Consider the following 19464-nt stretch of genomic DNA (forward strand, 5'->3'; position numbering starts at 1 on the left):
CTAAGTTAATAATGATATTCTAACAATAAATGTGAGTATAAACAACAGTGAATATAACCAGTAAGACTTCCTAATAGGGAGATAAGGTCGCATGTATACACAAATTGGCCTGTAAGTGGCATTGGTTCCTAGTCTGATTTCAGACTCAGCTCACGCTGAGAGTGGGCAGGGTCTATGGTCTGGAACCAGGCAAATTGGTTCCTGGTATAATGATATTCTAACAATGAATGTGAGTATAATCAACAGTGAATATAATGAGTATACAGTCTACCAACAATGAGATAGTTACAACGGCTATCTTCAACAGGGATCTGTCATGCTTCTGTAGTGTACACAGTACATGTGTACAAGTGAGCCAGAGTCAAGCAGGAGTCAATAATCCCATGAACAAACCAAAGGCAAATTCTCTGTGTGATTTTTGGCTTGTGGAGACTGTTAGTTAGGCCCATTATGTGCCGGCCCGTACCATTATCAACAATGTATGCATGACCCGGAGGCTGATGAGGATCAGTGGTTGGGAAAGTCAAAGTATCAATACTGCAATGTAGAAACACTGTTACAGTAATCATAATTTACTTTTGGGTAAAAGTACCAAACATTTTTAGATAAGCTATTTGCAAATACCCAAAGTTTAGGGCTGAAGTGGTTAATGTATGTTTTGTAATAATATCCAAATCTACAAAGTAACTATAGTAACTAAAGTTTTCAAATAACTATAGTGGAGTAAAATGTCAATATTTGTCTCTGAGGTGTGGTGGAGTAGAAGTAAAAGTATCGGAAATTGGAAATACTATAAAAAAAATACCTAAAAATTGTTCTTAGTTACTTTGCACCATGACTGATTAGGATGTAACAACTATATAATTCACGAATCGTGGATATAGTCTCACCGCCTATTAACCTTTGACCCCTCTGCAGCCGTGCCCATCGCCAACCTGGACCCTGTGGTCCTGACGGAGGGACAGGAGTTCCGGGTGGCCGCCACCTGCCGGGCCATGGCCCGCCCGCCCCCCCGCCTCTCCTGGGACACGGAGCTCAACGGCAAGGCCACCAATCGCACATCGGAGGGCGGCGCGGTCAGCAGCCAGTTCTCCCTGCACCCGCTGCGCAGCATGAACGGCAAGAGGCTGGACTGCCTGGTGTGGCACGACACCCACGGCGCGCCCCGCAGGCTCAGCAACAAGCTGGTGGTGCACTGTGAGTATACCCAGCTAGCTAGGATCGGTTTGATGATGATTACCCAGCTATCTATCACACTGGTTTTAGTCGGGACCCACAAGCCCAAAAGCTCAAGGAATAGGGTTGAACCTGTGATTTTCTGCCGTACTGTTTATTTCTGTTTTATCTATTAGTTTGTTCATTAAAGGAGCTATAGTCAACTTTTTCATTGTAGGGCCGACACTTTGTTTACATCCTAGTCTATAGACTAGAATGTAAACAAAGTGTCGGTCTGACAATGGCCAAAATGATTATTTTATCATTATTTTACCCTTTTTGTGGTCATTTTTGAATAGAAACACATTATGAAGCTTATTCTTTTATAAAATATTTTCGAAACATTATTTTTATTTTAGCATCCGTTTTTCAAGAAAAAGTTGACTATAGCTCCTTTAAGGTCCACAGAATATGAGGCCTGCTCTGATCGCGAAAAAAGGTTATGGCCATTTGTATATTTACTGTCCCATTGACTCCATTAGAAATATTCAAAAAAAGAAAAGCAATCTGCTTTAAGTAGCATGTGAGGGGTCAAACTAGGGGTTCTTCATCATTCTGAATCCATTGCATCCATTTCGGCCCCCCCAAAACTGTGAAAAGTGGGGAAAAAAGTGATGACTCATCACTTTTCACAGTTTTGGGGGGGCCGAAATGTAGCCCAAGGAATGTTTTTCGTGCAAAACAAATGCTTGCAATGGAATCATGAAGAACCCCTAGTTTGACCCCTCACATGCTACTTAAAGCAGATTGTTTTTCTTTTTTTATATATTTCTAGTTTTATTTCTAGTTTCTATGGGACAGTGAATAAACAAATGGCCATAACATTTTTTCACGATGTTTCCGGCAGAACAGGGTTCTCATTCTGTGGACCTTAATGACCAAACTAATAGAAAAAACAGAAATAAAACGTACGGCAGAACATCACAGGTCCTCTCCCATTTTGGTGACTGGGTCCCCGGCTATTTTCTTTTTTTTTTAAGATACACTTTTGGGCTTTTATGCCTTTATTGACAGGACAGTAGAATGACAGGAAATGGGGAAAGAGACGGGGAATGACACACAGCAAATATGGCCGGGCTCGGGAATCGAACCAGCGACCCACTGCAGACTACACAAAGTTTATGTGGCAGGCGCCCGGACCAGTAGGCCAGCAGGCATCCCTATCACATTGGTTTTCAACCCTTTTTATATCGAGGTCCATTATTTATTCTGCATTTGAGCTAAGGCTGGGCATATTATCGAAAATGTATCAATATCGAGGTATCAACATGCGAGGTTTACATATCGACGAAGACGGCTTGAAATGAGGTATTGGTGTATGTGTCAAATTAATTAACAGACACACTATGCATGCACGTAGCACATGCAAAAAAGCAGTCCATCTGTAACCAGGTGTGGTTATTTCAATAAAACCTACAGTACCTAACCCTTCTATGTGTACTTTACAGTGTGCATGCAAGGAAATGCTATTCATTATCTGGGTCTTCACATTGAAAACCATATCATGCAATCGTTTTTACTAATATCGTGAGTAATATCGATATCGAGGTATTCAACAACGTTATCGAATATCGAAGGTTTTCCTAATATCGCCCAGCCTAAAATTGAGCCACAATTTACAATTTAGGCACTTAATTCAGAGCGATTTACAATAAGCAAGGCCATCAATACATCAATATCAATACATCAAATGCCCAGCAATAATAATCTGAGAAGAACATAGGCAGACCAAGCACCTATTCAATAAAAACAGGAAAATAAAAAACAGAAATAACTAGAAGCAGTGCTCTTCCGAGCACAGGTCTCCACCAGGTCGGGTTTACATAAGTCGGCCTCCTGATGGCGCTATAAAAGGCTGATGTAAAAAATGCAGGGAAAAGGTTTTACCTTGGCCTCTAAGGAGTGCGCATACAAAGTTTGACACTAATCGGTGGAGTTATAGGTGAAAACATGAATCGGCCTGTTATAGCGCCACCATGAGGCTGATTTGATTTTTCTTAAGTGGCATTTATTCCTCTGCCTATTGGGAATGTGCATGCACAATTTCACCAAAATCGCACACTGCGTTCAGGATTTCAGGCATTGTATTCAAAACTGACCAATCCTGCAAACTTTGAAAGCCAGTTTTAGCCAATCAGGATGGAATATGGAAAATCTGACACATCCATGTCGATCACATGACTGTAGAGATACTGTCTACTGATTTATGTGATTTTTGGACAAAATCTGTAGGAGTACTGGCAAAAGTTAGTTTAGCAAAAGTCGGCCTCCTGGTGGCGCTAGAACAGGCCCATGTGAAATATTTGGGGCAGAGGTTCTGAATTGGTGTCGAGGGAGTGTGTGTGCACAGTTTGGCAGCGACCGGGCCAACGGCGCCGGAGATTAGCTGGTAACGGACAACCGGACGGACGGACGGACGGACGCACGGACGGACGGACGCACGGACGGACGGACGGAGGGGAAAACATACTCTCCCTCAGCCTTCGGCTGGTGGAGACAATAATAAAAAAAAAAAAACGTTACAGTATAAGAACCAGAAAGAACAGATAAAAAACGGTATATAAAAAACATGTATGATCACTGAGCGTAGGCAAGTGCTACGTTAAGTGTTATGCGTTATAAGGTGGAGTCTGAAGAGGTGAGCCTTCAGACAACGGCAGAAGCTAGGGAGTGATTCTGCCGTTCACGGACCACCACTTGATGAGATTTAGCCTCTCTGACCAAAAACATAGAAAATGTTGTTATCGTTGGATTAAGATTTTGTCCACAACGCATTGTGAGTTTGTAAATTGACTATTTTCCACTATATTTGAATAGTACTCAAACGAATGAGTATTGTACAATTGCAACGTGTTGTGAGCTTGTAGATCTGCTATTTATTTCACTACTTGTTAAAAGATTTGTTCTTTATGGAATTTCTTGGATTGTTTTTTATTTTTTTTAATTAGAAAAGAATTGTAGAAAACAGAGAAAGATGTATATTATTTACACTGCTCTACGATAGTCTCTGTGCAACTTCCTGGGGCCTTTTAGTTGGTTTGTGAAACTACTGCAAACATACTCTATACTGTATGTATACGCACGCACACACACACACACACACACACACACACGCACACACGCACACACGCACACACACACACACACACACACACACACACACACACACACACACACACACACACACACACACACACACACACACACACACACACACACAATCCTATCCTTACCATCACTAATCTCTAATGTCAACTGACACAAATACCCACATGACAATATTGCCCTTGTTTTGTTTTGGTCACGATCAGAATATAGACCTTTAAAGTTTTCAACAAATGTTGCCAAAAATTCGAACTTATTTTTGATGTTCTATTTTTTTTCTATTGTTCCATTGCACATCACTGTGTTTTATCTGTGTCTGATTAACACAACTGTATTGATGTTCTTCCCCAGACCCCCCAGACGCAGACGTGCAGGGCTTCAGCAGTAAGTGGTACGTGGGCCTGGAGCACGCTGCCCTGAGGTGTGTGAGCAGAGGAAACCCCACACCGCAGAGTTTCACCTGGACCAGGTAGGAGCCTGTCTGTCTGCCTCTCTGACTGCCTCTCTGCCTATCTGTCTCAAGCCTCTGTCATAGTCCAAGGTGAAGAGCTATCACCTCACCGCGGTGTAGTTTTCTAGCTATCACCTAAAAATGTATAACAAGCCTAGGTGATAGCTAGAACAGGGGTTTTCAAAGTGGGTGACGGGGCACCCTGGGGTGCCGTGATGGCAGTCCAGGGGTGCCGCGAGATCATTTGATAATATTTGGAATGTATTTGGACATTTGAAAAAATATTTAGGATCATTTTAAACTTTATTTTCAGACAGTTCTAACCAAAATGGCAGTTATCTCAACGTTTTCCTCGCAACATAATCACTCAAATATCGTCACTGTCGGGCAGAAACCTCGTATCTCCAAGTTTCAAATGTGTACGTCTTTTGGTAAAGCAAAGCCCTGCTTCATCATACAAGACTGTCGCACAAAGCTAGTGAAAACAGCCGATCTACAAGCACACAACGCCTCGCGATGCAAGGCGTTGTGTGCTTGTAGATCTGCTGTTTTCACTAGTTTAGTACATTTTATAGATGATAAATACAAAACGAACGGTTTTGGACATACAAGGTTTCCACCCGACAACGACGATATGCTATAAATATAAGGTGCTGGGAGTGAAAATTATAATGTAGGGGTGCCTCGGATTAAAAAATATTTGTGGGGTGCCCTGAGACAAAAATGTTTGGGAACCCCAGAGCTAGAAAACTACACTGCGGTGAGGTGATAGCTCTACACCTTGGACTATGATAGATGTATAACTCTCTGCCTGCCTGTATGTATGCCTCTCTACCTGTCTGTCTACCTGCCTGTCTGCCTCTCTGACTTCCTGCCTGCCTGCCCCTGGCTGTCTGTCTGGATGACTAACTGCATGTCTAACTGTACCTGTCTGAAGTTACCTGCGGTTGTGTGTGTAGCATGGTCACTGTCACAGGAAGCTGACTAGATCAGCGGTTTCAGTCCTTTTACTTCTACTCCACTACATCTCAGAGGTAAATACTGGTATTGTACTTTTGCTCCACTACAATGATTTGAAAACTTTTGTTACTTTGTAGATTTCGATTATTATTATTACAAAACATAGGCCTACATTAACCACTTCAGCCCTTTATACGTTTCGGCCATTTGAAAATAGCCGATCTACACGCTCTGAGCTTGTAGATCGTCTATTTTTTATACATTTTATTTGAAACCCCCAAATAATTGGCACCAAGATTTTAATGATAACATAACAGTATAAACAAAATATATATATTCTATTCTTTCTTTAAAATGTAAAAAAATCGTTTTCGTGGTGATATCGATAGTTCCATTGATCCAAGCCGGAACACGATCTTTTGAACAATGCCCACTTCCCACAGCCGAAGGTTGGTTAAGGGGTCAGAATCTGACCACTTAACTGGAGAGTTGAAAGGCGGTCCTAACACTCAGATGGGTGTGCCAGGCTGCGAACACTTTCCAGTTCTTCAAGTGGGCCCGAGTGCATGGAACCACAGCACTAGAGGTAGCTTGGTCATCGATTAATTGTTTTACGTGGGATTTTTCAGTGACGTTGGATTTTAGTCATTTCTAATTTGTTGACTATACTGTATTCTGTATTATGACCTTTGGTATTTTGCTCCGCTTGTTTGTGTCTATTTTAGCAGTGACGATGAAGCACAGATTTTTCGTCGTCCCAACGTTAATGGAAACTGACATCTGTCACATTTACTGCCCAGAGAGTGCCGCTGAGGAGGGGCTGACTTATGGATTTTTGCGGCTTTCTGTCTGAGTCACCCGGTGACAACTGGAAGCCATTCTGCTTGGTGGATTAAAGTAATTCCCAGGGTGTGGCACGTCGAAATGAGAGCCAGGGAAAAATGGGTCTTGACAATTGGCACTCGTCTATTTATGAGAACAGACAGTTTTGCCCGAGGGGGAAATTCTTCACCCAGTGGCGGGCCGGGCTAAAGGGGACAGTGAAGAGCTGTCTAAACCCTGGCTCGGCGATTCGCCCTACAACGGTGGAAGCTATGGTGAGGCGAGGTGCTGTTGTTATTGCCAGATGAGGAGGTTGGTGGTATTTGCCACCTGATCTTAAACGATTAGTCATAGGAGCTTACACACACCTTGAGAAAGGAGGGTTTGTGAGTAAAAAAGCTTACCGGACGGCACGCCAGCCACTCAAGGAAACATACTCACAAGTGAAAAGCACCGGCACTTGTACGCACGCACGCACGCACACATGCACTCACACACAGATCCAACTTCTTATTATTAATGTATGGTTTGTTGGTTTTCCAAACCATTCATTACAAGCAGTAAAGTCAGTTACTCTCCATGCTCAAACACTCACTTCTAGCTTGGCGCGCACACACACGCACGTGCACGGACACACACACACACACACACGCACACGCACGCACACGCACACGCACGCACACACACACACACACACACACACACACACACACACACACACACACACGCTCACACACACACAGAGGCAGTGGCTGTGGGCAAACCTGTTGGCTTTGTCGGCGGAAAGCAGCAGGTGAAGTAATAGCTGGTGTCACGGTGTCGTGTTGCAGCTTGCATGGAGGAGACAGTTTCACACGAGGGAGAGAGAGAGAGAGAGAGAGAGGGTGGTAGTGGGGGCACAGGAGACAGAAAAGGGAGAGTGCAGGGGGCGTCATAAGGGGTCCCAGGGGAAGGCAATTGCCACCCCCTAGCGTTCAAATTAAACCTCAAATACTGTTCTTTTATGTGTTTATTTTTTCTTCTTCAACCCGGCCTTTTGATTTTACAAATTGTTCTGACTTTACATCGGCACTGAGTGCATCTCAAATCCACGCCCATCCATCAACATAGGTTTAGTGTTAGACATGTTTTATTGTCTGCAACCAGACACTTTCAACCCGGTGTATCATTTTCTCACTCCATCAGAATCTAATGGGGGATGTTGTTGGCGTCCCTATTTTGGGCATGTCATTATAGGTGAACATTTTCCATTAACAATATATATATATTTATAATGAAAATACAGTTTACAGTTTACAGTTTAGGTATTTAGCAGACGCTTTTAATCCAAAGCGACTTACAATAAGCAGATAAAACATCACAATAATAAACAAGATAATATGTCAGTACATCAACAGCAATATAACAATGCAAATGAATATCTATCTAGGAAACAATATAATCAGTCAAGGAAATAAAAGTAGTAAAAAAACTAAAAACAAATGCTAACTAGCTTCATGTATGGTCATTGAGTGTTTCAGTAGTGCTATGGGTTTAGGTGGAGTCTGAACAGGTGAGTCTTCAGTCCACGGCTAAGCTAGCGAGTGAGTCCGTTGTTCTAAGTGCGACAGGGAGTTTATTCCACAACTTTGGGGCCAGGAGGGCAAACTGTCTCGGACAAAATAGCAGATAAGCTCACAAGCTGATCTGCTACTTTTTTTAAATAAACTATCAGTGGTAACTACTGTTTTGGCCACGCTCTAGTTGCCCAAAAGAAAACAAGTGGGAGGTGAACCTGTATAGGCCGGTTGTGACTGTGAGGAGTTTGTGAACCGAGGTGCACCGCGCAGGAAGTAAGAGGAGGAAGAGAGTGTCGGTGTGTTGGTGATCTTATCACGCGGTGGATCTCTCTGACATGTCAATGCCACGGCTCCCCTTTCCTGTTGGCGTGACGGCCTCATAGGGGCTCCACTCAGGGACGTGCTGGGCCCCTGATTCAGCCTGGGAAAAAGAGTTGGAGAGGCCCTCATTGCGCGCTATAGAGAGAGATCTCTCTCTATAGCGCTGCTGCTACTCAAAGATTTGTGACAAAGTGACAAGCCAGTGGGCCAATTACATGAGTCATATTTCGTCGTCGTCGGGTGGAAACCTTGTATGTCCAAAACCGTTTGTTTTGTATTTATCATTTTAAAAATGATTTAAACTAGTGAAAACAGCCGATCTACAAGCACACAACGCCTCGCACCGCGAGGCGTTGTGTGGTTGTAGATCTGCTGTTTTCACTACTTTTGTGCAAACAGTTTAATTTTTACTTTCGTGCAAACAGTTTAATTTTTTCCTAAGAACCGGCCGTTCGGGAGTTGTCCCGCTTTTCCCAATCGCCAGCACGTCCCTGGCTCCACTCTCTGATGCAAATAGTACTATCACAGTAAGGTCATCTGTGCTTTGTTCAACTCTTGACTGCTGTGTACAACTCCATACCTGTGGGCCAGCGTAGTTACCATTTTCCATTTGACACACATGTCTGTGCAGTTGAAATGCCAGGTTTTGAGCTAGAATAGTGACACTCCAAGCAATGAAGATGGCCCAAAATCCATTCAAATCTTTTTGATCAAATTCTACACAGGGTTACTGTGTCATTTTATTACATCAATATGTATTCAGAATATCTTTTAAAATGTAGTGCATATTCTATTCTAGCTCTCTATCCCATGTATATTTACTGGTCATAGTTAGATCCCTTCCCCGAATATCCCACTCTGCATTGGATTCTTCTTTTAATGTACCTCTTGTCCTATACTGTATGTGTTGCTTCCAACTTTATATAAGGATTTCATTTTCTTTGTTTCATGGTTGTTTGTACAGTTTGCTGTGTGTTGTTCTCAAGGTTGAACCTCAATGGAAACAAGCTTCTGCTTTTATAATCCAATTGCCAATAAAGTATTCTATTCTATTCTATTCTATTCTATTCTATTCTATTCTAATCTATATTCTATACAGCTATCCCAGAATGAATGTAACACAGTCATGTTAATTGAAACCATACCATAATGACTGTGTACATTGTGCAGGGGGTCATCAATATGTCCATAAATGGACATATGTGCCTGTGGCAAGACTTGGTCCTGTTCATGGAAATCTTTAGGTTTTTTAAACACCATTATAATGTTACTTATTTTGATCACAAGGCCCAATTACTGAATGTCAAGTCTCCAGGTTTTCTTCAGAATATGTATGACAATGATTTACCACAACACTATGGCACATTAGGAGTCCAACTAGTACTAGTGGTTGACAAAATGTTTTGTTTGCCTTAACTCTGAGAGTTAAGGTTCCATTTGTACACACTCAGAGTTACGGGCCTGTTATGGTCAATCAAGGCTAGCTCTTTATGGGGCCTTTTCCACCGGCAAAGAACCGGTTCTGGTTCTTTCTCCCGCCTATGGGATGAACCAGAGGTGAGCTTTTCCACAGAGAACCGAGTTGGTTCCGAACCGTAAAAGTTGGTTCCGAACGGGAACCACAAAATCCTTGGTTCCTCTGGTTCAATCATGGTTCAATCTGGTGGAAACGCAAGCCGGTTCGCAAGAACGAACCAAGGTTCCAAGAAAGTTGAACCGGCACTGGTTCTGGAACCGGTTCTTTTTCCTGGTGGAAAAGCCCCTTTTGTATGTCCATGGCATAAAATATATATTTTGACAGAAATGTCCACCACAAGCCAGCATGGTGACGGCCCCTGTACATGTGTGTTTTTTTTTGCTTTATGCAGAGAAGGCAAGGACTTACCGGAGGGTGTGATCCCTCACCCTAATGGGACGCTGGAGTTTGGGCGGTCCCTGAGCCTGTCAGACGCTGGCATCTACAAATGCGAGGCGAAGAATGAGGTCGGGGTGGGGAAGGCTGAGACGGAGGTCACCGTGGCTGGTAGGTGACAGGCAGACACAGGGGCGTCACAAGGGGTAGGAAAGTGGGACTGAGTTACCGGGGCCCCACGGTGGAGGGGCCCTATAGTAACTTTAGCTATCGAAAAATAGCAGATCTACAAGCTCACAGCGCGGCACCGAGTGCCGCGCTGCGAGCTTGTAGATCTGCTATTTTTGAAAAGTCGTGAAAATGTGTGCAAATCTTTGAATATATGTATTTTTTTAAGCGAACGTTTGTAACTCAAATTTTGCTTCTGGGGGATGGTCCCTGCATGGAACTAAATATTTTGAGATGGGGGTCCGTGGCCAAATTCATATCATTTTGGGGGTCCTTGACATGAAAAAGTTTGAGCATCACTGACAAGGAAACACAGGTTTCTTGCACACATTTTCACAGTTTTTTCAAAAATAGCAGATCTACAAGCTTGCAGCGCGGCACTCGGTGCCGCGCTGTGAGCTTGTATATCTGCTATTTTTCAATAGTTAACATTCATGGGGGGCCCACAGTGAATCCTTGTACCCAGGGCCCAGAATTTGGTGTGACGCCCCTGGGCAGACATGACAACATGAGACACACACATAATGCTTTGTTTGGTTTTGCCTAGTAGTGCGTTGTGTGTATGCATTTATCGACTTACTTCACGGCTATACGGTCCAGACGTGTTCATTTAACCCAGAGTGTGTAAAATATTGTCCCATAATTTTACACACCCAGAGTTAAATTAACACTCCATTATTTGTTGTGTATCTTTATCCATGTGCGTGCCAACTTAATATTTGATCTAGCCTACCCATTACTCCATGCCTATACTTACTTACTGCACTAACCAGTTCCTACCTAATCACACAGTAGAAACGTATTGTTAATTCAACTATGCGAGTGTACCCTTATGGGTCCATTTGTACACATTTGTACACATTTTTAACACAATATTTGTGTGTATATCAAACCACCAACCTACCCATTAGTCCATCTCTTGTAATAATCTATGTGTGTGTGTTAACAGATAAGTCATAAACATAATCGAATGTTGCTAATCCCAATGTTGACATCCACATCATAGCCCTAGACGGAATTATGTTACCCACTTTCTCCCATTCAACAGAGGGTCCGGGTCCGGCGACATTTTTTTCTAAATTAACCACTTGTACCCTACAGTAGCATTCCTATTCTGAGGATAACTTTAGCCAAGAATATAGCAGATTTCCAAGCTAGGCAATTTCCAGCAATGAGGTTTGGCGTAGCGGCCTAGCGGGATAAAAGAGCAGACAAAGACAGACTACCAGTGAAAGGTCATGTTAACTAAGTATTGACGGTTTAATGTTTAAGGTTACATGTTTAAAAAAATACACATCAGCATGTATCCAACACGATAGTGCTGTGGTCTGAAATATGTTGAATATGTTGACCTAGGACTTTCCCAGTCATTCCTAACCCAGTGTGGATGCTTATGGTTGTGATGTGTCCTCTCTTTGTGTTTTAATCCGAGGCACCCCTACATTTTAATTTTCACTCCCAGCACCTTAAATTTATAGCATATCGTCGTTGTCGGGTGGAAACCTTGTATGTCCAAAACCGTTCATTTTGTATTATCATCTATAAAATGTACTAAACTAGTGAAAACAGCAGATCTACAAGCACACAACGTAGTTGTAGATCGGCTGTTTTCACTAGTTTTGTGCGTCTTGTATGAAGAAGCAAGGCTTTGCTTTACCAAAAGACGTACACATTTGAAACTTGGAGATACGAGGTTTCTGCCCAACAGTGACGATATTTTAGTGATTATGTTGCGAGGAGAACGTTGAGATTATAGCCATTTTGGTTAGAACTGACTGAAAATAACGTTGCATTTCACCCCAGGGTGCCCCGTCACCCACTTTGAAAACCCCTGGTCTACATGTCCCCCCACAGAGCTGATACTTACGGTTGTGGTGTCCCCTCTCTTTGTGTCTACATGTCCCCCCACAGAGCTGATACTTACGGTTGTGGTGTCCCCTCTCTTTGTGTCTACATGTCCCCCCACAGAGACATGTCCCCCCACAGAGCTGATACTTACGGTTGTGGTGTCCCCTCTCTTTGTGTCTACATGTCCCCCCACAGAGACATGTTCCCCCAGAGCTGATACTTACGGTTGTGGTGTCCCCTCTCTTTGTGTCTACATGTCCCCCCACAGAGCTGATACTTACGGTTGTGGTGTCCCCTCTCTTTGTGTCTACATGTCCCCCCACAGAGCTGCCTCCTCCTCCCAACAAGCAGGAGAACATCATGGACAGTCTGATGATCATCATCATCGCGGCGGCGGCCGGAGGCCTCCTGCTGGTTATGCTCATCATCGTCATCGCCGTCACCTGCCACCACAAACGCAAGAACAAGAAGCTGGAGAAGGAGCTCACGGAAAAGAGGTATATGTATGCTGCTGCTTTTTGATTGATTGATTGATTGATTGATTGATTGATTGATTGATTGATTGAAGAATGTATTAGAAGTGTGCATAGGAAAAGGTACAGTAGTACAAAACTGTGATGCAAAGTATTTCTTCTTGATGGATTTATCACACATGCACAAGAAACAAGGACAGTTTACACCATTGCATTGTCAACATGCCTGGACATAAGAGTGGAGATGAATGACTGAAGACAGAATGTTTTTCTTCAGTTCAGTTTAGTTTTAATTGTGTTTTACACCTGAAATGTTTTGCTTTTAGTCTAGTTTTAGTTGACTAAATATCATAAGATCTTTTAGTAAAAGTTTAAATCTAAGTTTGATTTAGTTGACGAAACTGCATTTTTTGGCATCGAAATGGCAGATTTTCACTTTGCTGCATGGCGAAAAAAAGCTGATGTACAAGCTCACAATGCGTCGCGAGCTTGTCGATCTTCTATTTTCAGTCTGTGACACCCACGCACGATGACTTTTGTCTTAGTTCTACTGTAGCACTTCTCCACTAATCCCTCCCAAACTATTTTAGCCTAGTTTGTATTTGTTGACAAAATTGTCAGTATTGTCAGTATTATATTAAGTCATAGCTTTAGTCATCATAGCTTAGTTTTTATTTCATTTTTATTTAATTTTCAAAAGTGAAAAAAGGTAGTAGACAGCAAGGGGGAGAAGACAATAGGCAGCCCCATGGCCTCCCCAAAGTAAAAATAAATAAAAATAATGTCGTCAACCAATCATCAAGGACGATGATACACGAAAGAAGAAGAAGACAGATTTTTTTTGGGGTCATAGTTTTAGTCGTTGAAATCAACACTGCACTGCACTGCGATCATCACAATCGCACAGCACAGCACCGTCTAATTAGATTCTTTTGTTCCTCGTCTCACATTTCCCTCTGCTTTTTCTGTCCCGTTTCCTCCCTCCTTCTCCCAGGGAGGAGATAAGCACTCTGTCCAGACAAACATCCTTCAGAAGAATCAACTCTGTCAGCACCAATCCAGGAGTGGTCAGTGCTATCGCTTTATTTATTCTGTTAAATCACATTAGTGTTTCACTTCTGACAAGTTAAAGCTGCAATCCGTAAGTTTAATTTACTACCCGGGATTTGAACCCTGTTTCCCCCTCGCATGGGATGTCTTGCTTGGCCAGGGTACATAATAGCGCTTATGAATCAGTAAGATGCCCTAAGGGCAAGGTCGCGCTGAAACCACAAAGACTGACACAATATGTCCATATATGGGCATTCACAGATATGGTCTTAATATTGATGACATCAGGGATCTCCGTATATGGGCATAAAAGGGACATGGACGGAATTCATTTGCAAGTGTGACTCGCGTCTCGACAACCACACTGGTTATCATGAGACTGACACAATATGTCCATATATGGGCATTCCCAGATATGGGCTTAATATTGATGACATCAGGGATCTCCATACAATATATGGGCATAAAGGCAACAAGGACAGAATTAATTTGCCACTGTGGTTGCCGTGATGCGAATCACGCTTGTGAATTCTGTCTTGGCCATATATGGAGCGTGACATGAGGCGTGACTGACTGACGCACATGTGCTGCAGGTTTTCATAGTACCTACGGTCGCAACTAGAAAGTGAACGCATATTTCAGATGTAGCCTACTAAACGTCATATTTGTCAAATAAGATCTTTTGGGGAAACATGAGTACAAAATGAAAGACTATTACAGCGGTAGTAGAAATCTATTTTCAAATATAAGCAAAACGTACCAAACATCATATTTGAAGAGCCTATCGGTCACTTTCATTCAACTGGAATAAGACTATCAATGTTTCTCCTCGTCAGTTCCACGGACGGACAACAAGCCACTGACTCTATCTAGTCTTTCTTTTCCTTTGCAGAATGAGGAACACATTCCTCTGAGAGTGGAGGGAACCCTGCGGACCAGCCTGTCTTCCCTTGGGGTCAGTCTACGAATCTGTCTATCTCTGCCTGTGCATGCCGCGGGCGCGGGGCCGGCTTCGCCGACTGAGGCTTTATTGGCCAGGTGCCAGGAGGCCACGTTCTGAGCTGTCCGCAGGCAACTCTTTCAGCATTTTGTAATGACATAAATGAAGTGCATTTCACACATAAACAATAACGATGATATCCTATAAATGTAGAGCATTTCACATAATAATAATAGTAACTTTATCACTGGGGTAGCTAGCTTTGCGCTGCTTTCCTCTCCTCAGCAGGCATGTGCACACATAGACATCAAAGGGGCTTGAGCCCCTGCCCTTTTATCCATCTGTAAAAAGTGCCCTTTCCAGACTAAAAATTGCAGTTTTTACTAGGGTGAAAAAATTCAATTGCCATCCTTTCCATGCCATACCTGAAGGCAGCATTCAAAAGAATTGCCTTTTCCAAACCCTCCTTAACTGACATGCAGCATCTTAAGTTGAAAGAATTGCCCTCTCTGTGTAGAAATCCATGCTGTACGTGTGTGGTATCAAGCACTGAAAATAGCTGACCGCCAAGCTCATAAGAGCTTTGTGAGCTTGGAGGTCTGCTATTTTCGATATTTCCACCAAAAGGCCCTTTTACACATGTCAGCACCTGCCTCTCTAACATTCTGTGCACGTCCCTGTATAAGTTAACAATAATAGTAACTTTATCATCGGGGTAGCTTTGCACTGCTTACCTCTCCTCTCTGCCCTGTGGGTGTTGTTGCCTCGAGGATGATGATTAATTTCTCCAAGCAAAACGAATGCATGAGTAGATGTTATGAGCTGTGATTCCCATAAAGGAGCTGGCATACAGAACACCTTTGGCTTGTTTACTGTTTGCAGGGTTGGGAAAGATGTAACCTAAGTACTGGAACCTAAGTAATGGAATTTGATTACTTTGGATCTCTCAAACCATCAATGCAAATATATGCTGTTAAAGGAAGTAATTAAAGGTTATTGAAAGTAATCAAATGACGGATTAGGTTAACTGGTTACGATTACATGCAGATAATTAATTTCAGATCAATATTATTTCATGTGATCTTCCCAACCTTGGTTGTTTGGACTACAGTTTCTAGTTTCGGCTCTGTTTCACCTCCCACTGGTTTGGGAGCCAAAAAGTGACAGTGGTTTTGTGCATGCTGTACATTTGTCTATTTCAGCGGTTCTCGAATTGGGGTCCAAATGTAGCCTCGTAAAACCAGCCTCTTCCTGAAATTCTCATTCGATTTCTAGGAAGAATACTCCTAGTAAGCAAATGGAATGCCGCTCCAGGAGGAGGTGGTTTACTAGGCTAGTCCAAATGGACCCTTACAGGTCTGTGACTGAAAGAGAACGACTAGACCTGTAAGGGTCCATTCGTTTTGTATTGTATGGGTGTTGTGGGTGTCCTTGAAATCAAGAAAGGTTTGCGAACCACTGGTCTGTATATTAATTGTTTCTCTCTTGCTGACATGTGTTGCCCATAGGAGCAGGCCCGCTGCCGGGACAGCCGCTCCACCATCTCGTGTGGGCGTGGCGGGGGAGGGGGCGGGGGCGGGCCCATGCTGGACTACCTGGGCCGACCTGTTATCCACAACGGCTCGCGGAGGGGGAGGGACCGGCACATGGAGAGGGAGGAGGAGAGCAGACTCAGAGTGGAGTCATACGTGCGCAACAGCACCATGTCACTGGTAAGCAGTCCGTATACAGGCACGTGCACACATAGACATCAAAGGGGGCTTGAGCCCCTGTCCTTTCTTTTACCCATCTGTAAAAAGTGCCCTCTCCAGACCATGAATGCCGTTTTTTACTATGGTGAAAGAAATGCAAATGCCTTCTTACCATGCCATACGTGAAGGCAGCGTTCAAGAGAATTGCCTTGTCCAACCTCTCCTGAACTTGAATGCAGCATCTTATGTTGAAAGAATTGCCCTCTCTGTGTAGAAATCCATGCCGTTACGCTACATCTGCAGTATTCACTTGATTATGCTTAGTTTAGTGTGGTATCAAGTACCGAAAATAGCCGACCTCCAAGCTCGCACCGCGTCACGCTGCTCTTTTCAATATTTTCACCAGAGGCCCTTTTAGAAATGTCAGCCCCTGCCTCTCTAACATTCGCTGCACGTCCCTGAGTCTGTGCGAAACTGTGTATAGGCAAGTCGGTGCTTGAACATGATGCCACAGACAGAAACCTTTCACTGGAATCAGTAATCAGTATGCATACTTCCATGCACACTTCACCTACTTTTCCCAGCAGAAGAGTTACTTGTCAACCGGTAAGGTGTCCTATGCAACACTAGGCTCTACTGTGATGTCTCAATGGTCTTCCACTGAGACATTACAGTACCCTGGTGTAGGGAGAGACCACCTCCAAACACCGCAGATGTGCTAGTTAATTTGTATTAAAAGAACGGTTACACATTATTGTGTATCATTATTTTAGATCTGCTATTCTATAAGTGTCTTTTGAATCCTTCTAAGGTTTTTTTGAAAAACCCTATGTTAGCAATCTGGTTAGCCATCGTCAAAGAAAAGGTCCTTTTCACTTAACTGGAGCTAAGTTAATCTGTTCTTGAGAGACTACTGTATCAGTGGTTCTCACCCCCAAAATGATATGTATTTGTCCATCTCAAAATATTTAGTTCCAGGGACCACCCAGAAGCAAAATTTGAGTTACAAACGTTCGCTCTAAAAATACATATATTCAAAGATTTGCACACATTTTCACGACTTTTTCAAAAAGCTTGTATATCTGCTATTTTTCAACCGTTAAAGCAGTCAATAATTCTAGGCCTAATTTGTATTAAATGGGCTGTCAATGGTATAACAAAATGTTTCAATTGTTAAAACAAATGTAAGCTCTATTCCAATAATAATAACTGCTATAGAGCAGTGGTTCCCAAACTTTTTAGATCAAGACCCGAAAGAGAAATGTTTGCCCGGGAACTAGTGAGAATAGCAGATCTACATGCTCACAATGCGAGCGTGTCATGTGTCGTGAGCTTGTAGATCGGCTATTTTCACTACTTCTTAAATTATATTTTAGTTTACACTTATGGAATTTCATAGATGTGTTTGTTTGTTTGTTTTTAAATATATAAAAATTCTTCAATTTTATCTTATTGCGACCGTCAGGATGCTTTTAGTATGAGAACGCCGAGACCATGTCTGTCTTTCAGTCACGCTAATCAACAACTGCTCAGTCAGCTGCGTCTGTTTGGGGGAAGAGGCGGATCATGTTACTGCTGTGCTAGCGAGAGGCGTGATCATGTTACCGCTGTGTACCGCCTGAAAAATGCCATGGTCGTTGGCCAAAGACAAGTTTGTGCCGTATTTAGAAGCTCTCACCTGACGGTCGCCACTCGCCATTGTCGCGTTACTTGTTTAAAAACAAAATATATATACATATACTTTTCCCCAGCAGGAGAACCGCCTCCACCCGCCTCTCATGCCCACCCCCTTCCCGGTGGTTCACTCCACGGAGCTGCTGAGGCCCATGAACAGCAGCCCGCTGGTGCCCATGGAGGGCAACGTGCTGCAACACAGCGTCATCAACAGGAACCAGCAGAGCTCTCCGCTCAGCTCCAGCTACCCTCACGTGACGGACGACGATGAAGACGACGACGAGGAGGACGAGGGCCTGGGCGGCCTGACGTCGCCGGCCAGCCAGGGACGTCCCGACGACCAGAACAGCGACACCAACTCGCAGGTGTCGGACGCGCTCAGCTCCCGCTTCGGGCCGCCCAACGGCACCCTGAGGCACAAGCCCCGGCCCAGCCCCATTGCCGTCAGCCCCCACGCCTCCCTCATCCACAAGGCTCAGATTGTTTAGCCGAAACGGACCAGAGAAGCAAAATGTAAGACTTTTTTTTGGAGTGGGGTTCAAGAAAGGCATAGTCACTGCCATGGGGGCTGCCCGTGGACCTGCCTGGCACTCCCTGGTTATTCATGGTAACTGTATGATGCTTTGTGGTCCACTATGGCCCCTTTTCCACAGGGATTGGACCAGTTCAGTTCTTTTTTCACACCTTATATTGAGCCAGTTCAGAGCGTTTCCACTGGAAATGAATCGGTCCAGAACCCCAAAAAAGTCGGTTCGGAACTGGAACCGAAAAATGACCGCTGGTTCCGTGAAAGCATCAAGGTTCAGAGCAGAGCCAGTTCTAGAACCAACGTTCTTTTGGTGGAAAAGGAGCCTATGAGAAGCCTCTAAAAGGCTAAGTTGCTGCTCACGTCCAATGCACTCCTCAGTGCCTCCTATCCAGTTAAACTGCAACATTTAAGGGGCCGGATCTCTCATTCAGCAGAATGTTGTGCTGGTGGAACTGGTCGGTTGTGTGAGTGACATGTCCGAACCAAACCACACTACTATGCTCTCCTCTCTCACTACACCTGCTGTTTTTCAAGCATACCTCCTCCACCCACCATGGCCCCTTTCTCCTGCGCGCTGGCCCCGAGCACTCAGACAGATCTTATCTGATAGGCTGAACCAGAAAAGACTTCCTCTTCCCCCCGCCAGGACATGAATTATGTGGCCAACCGCGCACATTCATTTGACTCCATGTAAATTTGTACATTATATGCAAATATAGGCCTATGCAATTTGAATGTGACAGTTT

The 19464-nt window shown here is 43.6% G+C and overlaps 1 protein-coding gene across 1 annotated transcript in view; it reads left to right on the plus strand.

Annotated features, from left to right (window-relative positions):
- The window catches only part of LOC308298073 (nectin-4-like), a gene marked incomplete at both ends in the record, with an annotated part of 29566 nt that extends 10889 nt beyond the window's left edge, over positions 1-18677 (plus strand). Inside the window, 8 exons of the mRNA XM_080741636.1 lie at positions 919-1197; positions 4672-4789; positions 10302-10456; positions 12687-12858; positions 13829-13898; positions 14777-14839; positions 16333-16536; positions 18267-18677. Coding sequence (XP_080597762.1) covers positions 919-1197; positions 4672-4789; positions 10302-10456; positions 12687-12858; positions 13829-13898; positions 14777-14839; positions 16333-16536; positions 18267-18677 — 1472 coding nt within the window. The remainder of the gene's footprint in view (positions 1-918; positions 1198-4671; positions 4790-10301; positions 10457-12686; positions 12859-13828; positions 13899-14776; positions 14840-16332; positions 16537-18266) is intronic.
- Positions 18678-19464: the final 787 nt, after the last annotated feature.

Source organism: Nannobrachium achirus (assembly GCF_963921795.1).
Source record: "Nannobrachium achirus genome assembly, chromosome: 14".
Lineage (NCBI taxonomy): Eukaryota > Metazoa > Chordata > Actinopteri > Myctophiformes > Myctophidae > Nannobrachium > Nannobrachium achirus.